Source organism: Melospiza melodia, chromosome 13 (genome assembly GCF_035770615.1).
Source record: "Melospiza melodia melodia isolate bMelMel2 chromosome 13, bMelMel2.pri, whole genome shotgun sequence".
In the NCBI taxonomy this organism is placed as follows: domain Eukaryota; kingdom Metazoa; phylum Chordata; class Aves; order Passeriformes; family Passerellidae; genus Melospiza; species Melospiza melodia.
Window position 1 is genome coordinate 3,207,121 of NC_086206.1, and position 13,519 is coordinate 3,220,639.

The window sequence follows — 13,519 nt, forward strand, 5'->3', positions numbered from 1 at the left end:
CCTTTTTCCTTGGCCCAGAGATGTCTTAAGACATTTTACAGCTGCAGATTGGGTATCTCATTGTAGCCTCTGCATGGGTTTAGCAGGGTGCAGGCAACTGCTGGATCATTCCAGGTAACTGAGGCTTCACAGATCAACTCCTTTCTCTGCTATGTTCTGTCCCTAATGTAACCACACTTTTAATTTTGTCCATTTAAAATGTTTCTTTAAAGTTGCAAAATTAAAATCAGATTGTCAATTCATCCATCCTTACTTTGTTTGATTTGTACCTTATTTAAAAGCAGCGCAAGAAGTTTTTTTCCAAGATGAGGATGTTATCCATCTCATCTAAGCACCAATTGTGATTAATTACAGATCTGGTGAAACCACCATTCCTTTTTTGCAGCTGGCAGCAGGGTTTCAGAAGAGAGGCAGTGATGTTTCCCCCTGAAGAACACAGATGTGAGAAGGGCCAGTCCCACCTGCACACGACCGTCCTGATGCTCAGAGCACCTTATGGCTTTTTCTTCCTTGGGGCAGAGAATGAGAAAACACCGATGTTTCTTCTAAATCTGATCCACAGTTTGGCTTTCTCTCTAAGTCCTGAGACTTCAGTTATCTGAATTTTACATTTTCCTTCGCCTGTGCTGCCTTAGCAAATAGGGGGAGCAAGAGCAGAGCAGGAGCAGCAGGGCTGGAGCAGGAGAACACGGGTGCTTTCCCTGTCCTGCAGGAATTGCTTTGGCTGCTCTGTATCTTTAAGGGGCTGACCCTATCCCACGGGAGCCGCTATAAAGGCAGGTAGGCAGCAGTGCCCTGCTCAGGGAGCTGGAGCCAAGCAGGGGCAGCTCCCAAAATGACTGGCCACCACAGTTGGGGATATGGGCAGGCTGACGGTAGGTTATGGCATTTCCGTGCTGCATCTCTCTGTCTTCCCCCACTCGTTTTCTTTCTAGAGCTGTTGCCTGAGCCCTGCAGAGCTGCCTGCATTTTGATGTCTGCAAGAATCAAGTGTATACAGCAGGTAATTAATTACTTTATTGATAATCAATAGCACCCAGAAAGTGGCACCAAAAGATGTGCAAGTTTACATCTGCTGCCTTTCAGAGTTGCAATCAACATTCCTAAACTGAGGGAAGCAGTTTGAATGATTGGGGGTTTTTCCAGACTGCAGATATTACAGATGGGTCCCTTTCCAAAATGCTGTTATAAAAAAGATTACCTGTGTCTCTCTCCAAAGGCAATTCTGTTAGGCAAAGAAGATTTAGTAGAGCAGTAATAGATCTCCTGGTTCTGTGCAGTTGCTGAAATGTGATATCTGGGCTTTCATAAAAGTGAATAAAATAAGCTATATGTTATGTATGTCTAGTACATCAATAAATCGTACAGACCAGTATCAGATCTCTTACAGAACAAGTTATGCTTTCTGATTTGACAGTTTTTAATTTAGTCCTCCTCCTTTGCTTCCCACCTCCACGGCTGCGTGTCACAGCGCGGGGGGGACGTGGAGCTCCTGAAGGATTGCCACGGGAGTGTCGTGTAGTGCCTGGATCCTTTACAGACAGGGTGGATCAGAGCCTGATGCTGGCCAATGACACAATTGCATAACTTGCTGGAGTCTCTCTCCTTGCAGCAATTATTTTAGCTGCTGAGTGTCCAACAAGAGACTTTTGTATAACCTTGAGGGGCCAGTCTCTCTCTTAGTAGCAATTCCTTTAGTTTCTGTGAGTGTGAGAGCACAGCTGAATACCAAGTGAAGCTGGTTAGTGCTAGTAAGTAACATTATGTATTTGTGCTTGTAGCTAGGAGTAATAGAGCCGTGGGTACTCTGATGAAGCTTGTGAGAGCCAAATGATATTGCCTTAGCTTGTGTAAGAGCATTTAATTCCTAGATCTGCTTTCTATGCAGGATGAGAAAAGATAATTTTATAAGCTTAGCAGAAAGTGTCAAAGCCAAGTAACAGTGTAATAGATCACTGTTGTGTTATGTAAACTCAAGGACGCTAAATACCTGTGCTTGATTTTAAAAAAAGCTTCCCCTTGTGAAAGTAAGTGAGAATGCTGCAATGAAAAATGTGCTTCTTGAGAATCCTGAAGCACAATTGTTACTGTTATGCTTCATGCATAGAAGCGGCAGAGGAATTTAATTGCTGCTTTCACTTCCATAGCAAAGTAGAAAATGAGCCATAAGAAACAGGAATTCACAGATATGGATAAGCTTTTGTTATCTTAAATGGCTTAAGAATCTTCCAGCTCTGGCAGCAGAGTTCTGCTATTAAATTGGGCCTTTTCCCCTGTCTATTGAGGTCAGGAAGTCCCAAAATGTTAATTTTCATCCTGTATCCTTCACTCAGGTTAGAGAGATACCATAAGGGGCATGAGTGAAGAATGGAGCTGTCTCAAAGATTTACTGCAGTCATAAAATTATTTTAAAAATAACTGCATAGTCAGTAGCTAAGAGATTGAGTCATCTGCATCTAATTTGAATTGCTGGAGCTTTTACACTCTCTTTCCCAGGGAGAATTAAATGCTTTTTCTTTGGGGAGTGTGTTTGTGCATGCAGATGTTTACACCTGTACCTACCTTGGAACACCTTATCAAGGTAACTGCAGCCTCTGCAGAGAGAGTGGCACAAGTGACTGTGGGTACAGCAGTCTCTGCCATGATCTCCTCAGCGTGCTCTGGACAAGATATTTGAATCCCCATCTTGTTGCAGCCTGCTTGTGCTAATAAAACCACACCAGCCTAGAATTTAAATTAATTTCTCACATTCCAAACATTGGAGTCACTCTTGCTGAGCAAGCTATTTCAAGCCTCCTGCAAACCCATAATGACCATTCTGTGTGTGGTGCGAAGGAAATAATGCTGCTTTCCTTGGCTTGCTGTTGAAGGCCCCTCCGAGTGGCACAAAGCTTACCCCATCGCCCAGGGGAACCGGCAGTCCCCCATCGACATCGACTCTGCGCGGGCCGTGTACGACCCCAGCCTGCAGCCCCTCGTCATCTCCTACGAGTCCTGCACCTCCCTCAGCATCTCCAACACCGGCCACTCCGTCATGGTGGAGTTTGAGGACGCTGACGACAGGACAGGTGAGACTGGCACAGCCAGCTAACTCGGAACACAGCCTGGGACTCAGTGGGGGCATTAATTAAGCACATTCTGTACGGAGTAACTGCTATGATGTATAATTTCAGCTTAGAACAAGGCATGTGATTGGAGCTGTTTATATTTTGTCTTCACTTGGAGCCTCTCTAGCAATGCAATATCACAGATCAATAAGTGTTTCTTCATTAGGAAAAGCTCTTGCCTCATGAAAATGAGAAGTTTGATTGCAGTCCTTTTCTTTTAGATGAGCATTGAAGTTTGCTGGGCATCTCTCCAGCACTGCCAGACCACATCCAGCACCTAGAGCAGGGATGTTAGCTCCTCAGTGCCCTGGCTTGTGATCGCCCCAATCAAAGATGCCAACTCATGTGCCAGCTCTGGCGCAGTGCCCGGCTCCCACCCACAGGGAAGGGAAGAGGATGATAAGCAGAGCTGGTTCATGCAGCACAGTCATCATAGTCACAATCACTGCACCAATTTGTACCTGGACAAGTTGCTGTTACCTTGCATTTTCTTTTCTCCTCCCTGACTTGTAGCACTTTGGTTTCTTCAGAAATTAGAAAATCTTCAGCTCATTCTGGGTTCTGAGTTGGTAGCAGCCAACTTTGGATGTTGGGCTGTCTGCAGTTGTACATTATTCTTGTCTCAGCCCTTGGCAGAGAATGTAAATTCTTTAAGTGATTGATTTCTTCTGTTAGGTCTGTTTCCATGGTAGACTGTGCTTTTACATCTGGGGGTAGGGGAAGAGCATTCAAATGGAGATAATAAAGCAGCTGATAAATGGGAAGAGTGCATTAAAAAAAAACAAAACAAAAAGAACTGGAACAATTTGTAAGCCTATCAGCTGATTTCATATTCCTTTTGGGTGTGCTGATTGATGCAAGTTAAACAGGATACCTCGATTTTGAAAACAAATTATTTTTTCTGTGAAGTGGCTTGTCTGCCCTTCTGAATAAGGGCTAAAGGTTAATATTCCAGACATCTTATTTTAAAATCTCTCTTCTGGAATGAATTTAAGAATCTACCCAATGGGGTGGTCAAGTTTTTAAGCATCTTATCTTTACTGAATTTGCAAACTGGGTGAGAATTTTCCACTTTTACTGCACAGATCTGTTCAGAATAACACCTTATAAATAGAATTTGTAAAACCTTTCTGGAAGTATTATCTTAGCTTGGTAACCACTTTAATGCAATTTTCAGGTGAACTGTATCTGTGTAACAGTGAACTTTATTCAGCCTTAGAAGTTAAGAGCATGTATTACTCTGCACTTAGTGATACAGACTCAGAGCACCTGCCAGGAATGAGACCCTTCTACACTAAGCATGTCTTGTTTCAATAACACTTTTCCAAGGAAGATAACTGCTAGGAGTGGGAAACATGGCTTAAACTGCTTTTAGGTGTGTTGAAATAGATCTAGTGACTCAAAGCTCTGCATAAATGATACAACAGAATTTTGACAGTAATCCATAATAGCTAAATTTCTTAAAATATTAGGGACAGGTGATGCATTTTTTTGCTAACTTTAGAAAAATGTACTAGGAGTATTTATATCTTTAATATTAAAACCTTTGCTTTGGCAAGGCTGGTTTCCTGCTTAAAGGCCAGCTGGAAGCATGCACATGTGGTAGCACCATGCAAGTCCCATTTTTCACTCTTTAAATAAAATGTTATGAACTGCACTGAGGATGCAAGCTTTACAGATATTAAATGTAATTTTAATTTTCTTAATGTGAGACTCTGATCAGGTCTTGAGGTCTGTTGGGCAAAGTGAGATTTGGTGGCATATAAAATTACAGGGATTACTAAAGCTGTGATAAAATATCTTCTATAGGTGGCATCTTAAACATTTGTTTGTGCTTAGGTGTTATTTCTAAATGATGTATGAAGTGTTTCTGTGGCATTTCCTTACCCTTAGAAGGTGATTTGAGGTTGAGTGGTGTCATGTGAAGTACCAGCTATTATATTTCCTCTTTTATGGGATCAGGTATTTAAAGGAAATGGAATATAGATAACCTCCACTAAAAGTAAAGATACTGTGAGAAGGAAATACTTATCTGAATTGTCTAGCTGATGTTCAGGGTGTAAGGTTTCCTTGGAGCCTTCTCCTGTGCAGGTGAACAATGCCAGCTGTGCCAGCCTTTCCTGCCAGCAGAGCTGCTCCATCCCTCTGCTCATCCTGGTGCCTCCTCTGGGCTCTGTGCAGCAGCTCCAGCTCCTGGCTGTGCTGGTCCAGGGCTGGGGCAGCTCTGCAGGTGGGGTCTCACCTGAGGGGCAGAATCCCCTCCCTGCTGCCCACGCTGGGCTCAGCCCAGGGCAGGGGGTTCAGGGCTGGGGCAGGGCCAGCTCTCACCCACAGCACCCCCAGGTCCCTCTCCAGTTCCACTTGCATTTATTGTGTTTACCAGGAAACATGTAACCATAAGGGTGGTTACAACATCTTCATGTGTCAAATATGCTCTTTCAAGAAAGCTACAAATTCTGCACAGGTAGCCACACAGTGGTTTTAACTTCCTTTTTTTTCAAATGAGTTTTGATGCTCTCCATTAATAAATCCATCCCTCTTAAATGCCTAGATAAAGCATCTTTTGCATGCTGGCAGCTTGGAGAGGCTGCTGCCTTTTTTCCACTATTGTGCCAACAGTGGTTAGTTTTACTAGTAGGAAGCTAAAAAGCCAGAATGCTTAAGCTTTCTTCTCCTGTTTATTTCTTTTCTTGTTCTTCTGCCCAGCAATCAGTGGAGGGCCCTTTCAGAGTCCCTTCCGGCTAAAGCAGTTCCACTTCCACTGGGGCACCACTCACAGCCAGGGATCAGAGCACACCATTGATGGAAAACCTTTTCCCTCTGAGGTAAGGATGTGTTTGCACAGATGGGATTATTTCATGCAAATCATGTTGTCACATGGCTTTGTCTGCAGTGGGGGCAGGATTAGGATTCTGATTCCTTGCTCACCATAGGTAGGTCAGCCATCCCTGCCCTCCTCAGCTGGATGGGGAGAGGAGAGATAAGGAGATAAGGAAAGGCTTGTGAGTCAGGATAAGGGCAGGGAGAGCTCCCTCACCAGTTACTGACACAGCAAAACAAAAAAATCTATTAACAACCAAATCAGAGTAGGATAATGGCAAATAAAAACTGAATCTTAAACCAGCTTCTCCTCAGCCCTCCTTTCTCCCTGGGTTTAACTTTACTCCCAGCTTTCTCCACTGTGCCCTGAGTGGTGCAGGGGGATGGGGAATGGGGGCTGTGCTCAGCTCATCCCAGGCTGTCTCTGCTGCTCCTCCCTCCTCAGGGCAAGGGCTCCTCACATCTTCCTGTGCTGCAGTGTGGGGTCCCTCCCACAGGGGACAGTGAGCTCCTGGAGCTTCTGCAGCCTGAGAGCTTCCATGGGTGCAGCCAGTCCTTCAGGAGCTGCTCCAGCCTGGTCCCTCAGGAGCTGCTCCAGCCTGGTCCCTCAGGAGCTGCTCCAGCCTGGTCCCTTCCATGGGTGCAGCCTGGTCCTTCAGGAGCTGCTCCAGCCTGGTCCTTCAGGAGCTGCTCCAGCCTGGTCCTTCAGGAGCTGCTCCAGCCTGGTCCCTTCCTTGTGATCACGAGCTGGGGAAGCTTCTGGCAGTTTCTCACAGGAGCCACCCCTGTATCCTCCCACTCCCAAAGCCTGGCCATGCCACCCCCGTGTGGGCTGTCACAGAAAACTGGCTGGGTTCCTGCCCACACTCATGGACCTGTCCAAAGGATTGAACCTCATGTTTCCAGCAATGCCTTTGGCACAAAGCTGTTCTGTTCTGAACAACTGTTAGTGCTATCAATGAGAAACCACATTGATAACTTCGATCACTAATTTAATTCTTATTTGTTATTTTTCTTTAAAGCTCCACTTAGTACATTGGAATGCCAGAAAATATGCAACATTTGGAGAGGCAGCAGCAGCTCCAGATGGCTTGGCAGTAGTTGGTGTTTTCTTGGAGGTAAGAATTGCAAAAATAGCATGTTTACATGATAAAAAGCATTATGCTGTAAAGTGTTTGAGGACTATGCCACATATTTAAGAAGTGCTTAAGGAAAACAGATGACTTACTGGAAGCATTAATGCATTGAAAATTGCTGAAAACTTTGGTAGGAATGTTAAGATTTGAGTAAGAAAGCAACCCCTGATTAAAGCATGGTTGCAGTCCTTCTTATTTATCCTGTCTACTCCATTCTTTTAGATTGGAAAAGAACATGCCAGCATGAACAGACTCACTGATGCTTTGTACATGGTAAAATTTAAAGTAAGTTCTAAGTTCTTTAAATTTGCTTCTGGGATATCCTTTAAAAATCATGCTCATGTACATCTTTGAGACAAAAATGAAAAATCACCCGCCCACAGATCCTCCCATAACTAGAACATAACTGTAGTTGTAGCTTCTTTTTCCTCTCCAAAGTTCATATTATTTTCCAAATTTCAGGTGCACCACAAGGCCATGATGACCCCACTGGTCATCCAGAGGTTCTGCCTTTCCCAAAAAGTCTAAAATCCACAGCTCCCTGACCCTTGAGACTCAGCTCTTAGACTCAGCAAAATAATCCTTCTCCATTGAGCCTCAGCTGGCACAAGTGCAAGCTGCCTGTTTGTCTTTGCTGCAGAGCTCTGTCAGGGATGATCTCACTGAGGTCCAGAGTTTGTTCCTGAGGCGTTTCCTGAGTGACTGAGACCCTTTTGGATGCTCCTTCAGCCTGAAGAATGTTGCTTTAGACTGTGGTACTTAAGGCAATCACTGCTTTAGGCACCACCCCCTTCTATTTCTACCAATCTTTTGGTTGATGTATCTTCCTCTATCAATCCACCTTCCTCTAATTTTAGACATGAAGGTTTGATTTATTGTTTTTGAGCCATATTTACCATAGTAGACAATAACTATAGGATTTAAATTTTCCTACTAAAATAGATGAGAAAGAAACGAAACAAGGAACTCTACTGTGATATTATCTATACTCACACTGAACACTAAATGCAGAACACGTTTCGTGCATTGTTTTTGGGCCTGTTGTGACAAGAGGTGAATTTTGGTAGAGACAATGGTGCAAGATCTCAAAGTCCAGTAAGCCAGCATTAGGCATCACACTTGCCATCTACTTTTGGCTAACAGTTATAAGGCAGCCAAACCTTTACGGAATTCTCCTTTCCCCTTTTCTTAATGTTAGTTTAACATTTTCTTCTCTTTCAAAAAAGTTATTTTATCTGCTCTTAAAAGTAAAAGGATACATTTCAAGTCTATTTTCTTTTCCCAGGGAACAAAAGCTCAGTTTAGAGGCTTCAACCCTAAATGTCTCCTGCCCACGAGTCTAGATTATTGGACATACCTCGGTTCTCTGACAACCCCACCCCTTAATGAGAGTGTGACATGGATAGTGCTGAAAGAACCCATAAGAATCTCTGTCAAACAGGTAAATTTCTGATACTCTGTTGTTGTAGCATTCAGTGCTGTATAAGCAGGCAAAGACTGTTTTGATTTGAAATTAGGCTAAGTTAAAAGTCTCTGAATATTTAATTTGGCCTGTTCAATCCTCAGGGCTTCTGTTGATTTCTGTTAATACTCTCTAGTATTATTGAACCTGTTCCATTAACTGATTGAAATATATTTCCTTTTAGTCCTTTATAAAAAATTATTACTGTTGATTGCCCCCTTGAGCACTGAATTGTTTCCCCTGAACTTCCAGCTGGAGAAATTCCGCATGCTGCTCTTCACTGGTGAGGAAGACCAGAGGATCCAAATGGCCAACAACTTCCGCCCCCCTCAGCCTCTGAAGGGGAGAATTGTTCGAGCTTCCTTCAAGGCCTGAAGAAAACTGATCATGGCCCTGAGATATCCAAGAGCTTCCACATATGAGACACTCTAAACAGAAACTCTGCTCTGCAGACCACTCATGGAACATGCAAGGCAGACATTTCCATGAACCCTCTGCTTGGACAGGGACAATCTTCTGGCTTTCTCTTTTAATTGAAGTGCTCATTGTTTGGAGAAATGGCATCTTTTTAACCAGCACTATTTAATATAAAGGATAGCTGAGTGAACTAAGTTTGTTATCCAAGACTCGAAACTCTATAAAATTAAAATGACATCAAAATCCTACTTGATATCAAGTGGAAAATTGTGTAGTGATCTACTAGTGCTGATGGCCACAACTTCTACTTGTCTCATTTAATACATGAGGAAACAGTAATCAAGAATTTTGGACAAAATGGACTTAAATTTTCCTTACTGATCTGTTACCATTTGCTGAGCTCTGATTTAAAGATTGCTTTCACTGTATTCTTGCTTCCTGATGACACAGCGTGTGAGTAGCACTAGAAAAAAGTTCTTTACTTGCCTCAAGTAGGCCCTGGTATGTAACTTAAATATATATTTTAAATCTACTGTTCTAAGATGCTATCTTACAATGTAATGCTGTGCTAAAAAGCAGAGCAGTTTACTGCGATGTTATTTAGGTGTTTGTCCTTTCAGCCCATGCAGGACACAGGACCACAGTGCCCTGGTCAGGGCCAGCTTGGTTGAAGAGTTCCTCTGTAGTGATCCAGGTGTGTTTTGTGTTCCTCAGTTGCTCAGATTCTACCTCAGCTCAGTGCTATGCTCTGCAATATGACCTCCTTCAGTGTCTGCCTGACAGAAACCAGGTATTTTGTTTCCTTTAGTGAGCTCACGTGGGTTGATCTTGTCTGCCCTGGGTGAGCATTGCTGCACAGACCCTCCCTGCTCCAGGACTGCCTGGCAGGGATGCTCCCTGCACACACAAGGCTTCAGCACTCCTGAGTCCTTTTACCTCTGCAAAAGTTGCTTTAGAACAGCCATGAGTTGGTTCTGCAACTTAGGGACAAAATTCTGACTCTGGTACTCAATACTGTGATGTTCTCTGTGACTACCCACAGTCAGTTCCCAGCTCCTTGAGTTCTGGGCCTCACGTGGCCTGTTCTGCCTGTGTAGTTCAGGTAGAAATTGCTGATGTGGATCACTTTGCACCAGCTGAGATGGAGAAATCAGGATGTACAAGGCCAAGGGAGGTGGGGAGCAGGGGGAACAGCAGCTGCTGTGGCTGCTCCCCTTCCTCCAGGGAAGGATGACAACATGAGGTGTGGAGCACAGTACAAGGAGTGAAGGACTGAATTCTGCTCCTCAAATCTCCATGGTTTTTCTGCTACACTGACCTAAAACTTTCTCAGTTTCCTCTTATGTAGAAAGAGGGTAACACTGACCTCTACCTCACAGGGCTGTTGTGAGGGCTAATTCAGCATTGTTTTAGATGTGACATTCTTATCCAGGAGATGCTGAAGGCAATGGAAAATACTTACAAAATGCAATGGTTTTAGCTATAATGAATGTATTATGAACTTTGCTAGTAATGCAAACTGGTATTGTACAAAATCTATTTAATGTATCTTAATTTCTTTAACAAATTAAATAAATGAGACTTTAAAATCACATGTGCATATCTTCATCCTTCTTTTTGGGAAGACCCACCTCTCCCTATGTACAGCATTATTTTTCTTGGATTTTCATTAACAGAAATTATGTTTGAGGTTTTCAACAGTTGCATCTCTTTTTGGATCGAGGAATGCTCTGACTGTTTATGTTCAGTTCTACAGAAACCTTCCCTAAGCTACTGTGGAATTATCTAAGTACAGCTAAGAGTTATCCCTCTCAAGTTTGTGGACAAGTTTTTAAACTCTAGAAATTATTTCTGACATTTCTTTTTAGTCTATATCACAGTTCTTACCATCTTCTAGGATTAACACTTTCTGTTTCAACCTAATCTTTTCACTTAAGTTCTAAAATCCTGTGTACCTTGAATGACTTCTTGCCCAGAGTTAAATTATTATCATTAATCTTAATGTAAATTTTAGAAGTGACATAAGAGATGCATTCTAAAATGTAAGAAGTCTTTCAACTCACTTACATTTTGATAGCCAAAAACCATTTACTAGGGGCAAATTGAAAATACAACCAATATTATTTACCAAATGTACCATAATCAAGCTATCCCAGCACTGCTGCATTAATATTAGTACAGGTGCTCACAGAGCAGCACTTTCAGTGTTTTCCTCTCATTTTAGGCACAGGCAGAGGTTTCTGCTCCCTGTCTCTCACAGGAGGTAAAGAGGGCTTGTGTACTGAAACTTTGTCCAGTTTTCCCCAGTTCCAACCCCTCAATCTAAAAGGAAGTTTATTTACACCCAGGATGTGTCTGCTGTGACCTTGCACACAGTACTTAAGCTTCTTTCAGGGTGGTTTATCCATGAGCAGCAGAAGGATAATGTTTAGCTTACACAGTTATTGGAAAAGCTCAGCCATTGCAAGGAGCTTTAAGGTCTGCATTGCCCCAAGGTATTCAGTTCCAGGGAGAAGCTGAACTGTACCTTCTTGCAGAAATAAATTTGATTTTACTTACAGGATATGTAGGGCTGGGGTTTTTTTTCAGTTGTTGGATGCAAGAACATGATCTGTTTTTTTACTGCAAGGAAGTAAAATATAAAAGAAATACTTTTATATTCTTTGTTGTTTCTTGAGACCCTGATCATCCAATAAAAGCCACAAGTATTGCATTGGATAAACACCTCTTCAATGCACTTCATTTATTTTGAGACTGAACAATTCTAAAACAAGAGCTATCCTTACCTTTTACCAAGTTGTTGTGTTGAAGGAAAAATGGGAGTTGACTGCAATTATTGCAGCAAGATTTCACTTACCTTCTCCTGGGCTTGCAACCATCCTGAGAGAACAGAGGGGCCTCACATTTGGGACAGCCACTGAACTTGCACAGTGGTAAAAGCTGCATTAAAAATGCCCTCTAGTGGCTCTCCTTCCCTTCCTTGCCACAATGCTGAAAGCAATTGTTAAGGCCCATTCAATCAAAATACAACACAGGAGAGAATTTAACTCTGGCAATTTGTAGATATGAGTGATTGCCATTGAAAACCCCTTGCTGGTTCTGTGTATGCAGTCATTGAAACTCCTTCCTCTGATTTTTATCTGTCTGACAAAAGAAACTCCATAAACCAGTTACAATGTTTTGTTCCTCGTTTCACTGCTGAGCAGAGATGTCCTCTGCTTGGTGAGCTGCACACTCTCTTAACTTTAGCTTTTAAACTTTAATAGCTGTAGTTACAGTTCAACTTTGGGATTTTTCCCCAATCTCTTGCAAGCAGAAAGACTTTTAGGCAGTTTCCATCATACAATTGCTATAATGTAGCAGATTTGTAATGATATGTTTCATGATGAGGGTAAATTAATCCAAATAGAAGAACTGGGGAAAAGGTTTTGCAAGGTACCTCAACATCAAGATGGTGCTTTTGGCAGAGTTCAAAGGTCAGAAAGATAAAAAAGCGAGCTTTTCAGGAAAAAATAGAGATAAGCCTGAAGAAAATGAGGTGTTATCTTCTATCTCAGTGTAGCTGCTTTCCTCTCTGAATTCCTCTGCATGCAGAAGTGACCATTTAGTAACAGCACCGAGCATCAAAGGCCTGTCCCTGCTCTGCCTGGGAGAGTGGGGGTCTTGCACTTTTTCTCACTTACCCTGAGGAAAGCACAGCAGAGGACAGAACCTGAGTGACTTGCACAGAACTATTTCCAACTTGCTCAGCTGTAAGGCAGGGAACTCTCACTCCTCTGATGTTCCATTTATGCTGCTACCTGCAGCGCATTTGACGTTTAGTAAAATTTCAGCATCTTACTCCAGGTTGTGAACAGCAACATAGTAACACAAATCATTTAATTTCATATTGACACAGTGGAATATTAAATTAAATTTAGGAGCCAGCTCACCCTGTTTGTCTGTTGGAGGAGCAAAAGGCGGAAGGAGGAGAGAGAGGAAAGGAATATAATCACTTTTTTACACACTTCCCAAGACACAAGATTTTCCTGGACTTGAAAACTCACCCCAAGAAATGTAAATTTACAGTGGCACAGAACCTGAATGAACATTTGTTTGTTTAACTAAAACCATTTTAAGCAACACCCAATAAAAATGATCCGTGTGGCATTCAGGTCCCATTACAGCAACTGGGAAGACCTTTGCACCAGTGCAATTACATGGACTTAAACTGGGTCTTCAGATTAACCCCTGCAGCTCCAGACCTGCTGAGCCTCTGCTGCAGGGAGAGGCTAAATGAAGCTGGAGGGCTGGAATGGCACCTTTCCTACCATTGTTCATGGTGTTTACCTCTGTTCATCGATGTTTCTTGCAGCTTGCCTTCTTTCCTAGCACTTGAGTGTTTGGTTTAGATCGTTTAGGAAGACCAGACAGGAAACAGCTGCAGCCAAACAAGAAAGTGCAGTTGCTCTAACAGACCTAGAGCCTCCTTCATTTCTCCATTTGTTTGTGGGGTTTGTGTGTTTATAATAAGAGATTTCTGCATCTGCGGTGCCAATTTGCCTTTTGTGAAAATCCAAAATGTCTGATACAGCAGA

General features: G+C 42.7%; 1 protein-coding gene across 1 annotated transcript; it reads left to right on the top strand.

The window, feature by feature from the left end:
• Window positions 1-814: 814 nt before the first annotated feature.
• CA7 (carbonic anhydrase 7) lies at window positions 815-10,534 on the top strand. The gene is made up of 7 exons (XM_063167611.1): window positions 815-875; window positions 2,871-3,068; window positions 5,814-5,932; window positions 6,950-7,045; window positions 7,286-7,348; window positions 8,349-8,504; window positions 8,778-10,534. The coding sequence occupies exons 1-7, from the start codon at window positions 836-838 to the stop codon at window positions 8,898-8,900; spliced, it is 795 nt and encodes a 264-aa protein (XP_063023681.1). The 5' UTR covers window positions 815-835; the 3' UTR covers window positions 8,901-10,534.
• Window positions 10,535-13,519: the final 2,985 nt, after the last annotated feature.

Coding starts and splice junctions, on each gene's coding strand:
- CA7 (XM_063167611.1), top strand. CDS start 836: ATGACTGGCCACCACAGTTGGGGATATGGGCAGGCTGACG. Junction 7,046..7,285: donor TAGTTGGTGTTTTCTTGGAG/GTAAGAATTGCA, acceptor CCATTCTTTTAG/ATTGGAAAAGAACATGCCAG. Junction 7,349..8,348: donor TGTACATGGTAAAATTTAAA/GTAAGTTCTAAG, acceptor TTCTTTTCCCAG/GGAACAAAAGCTCAGTTTAG.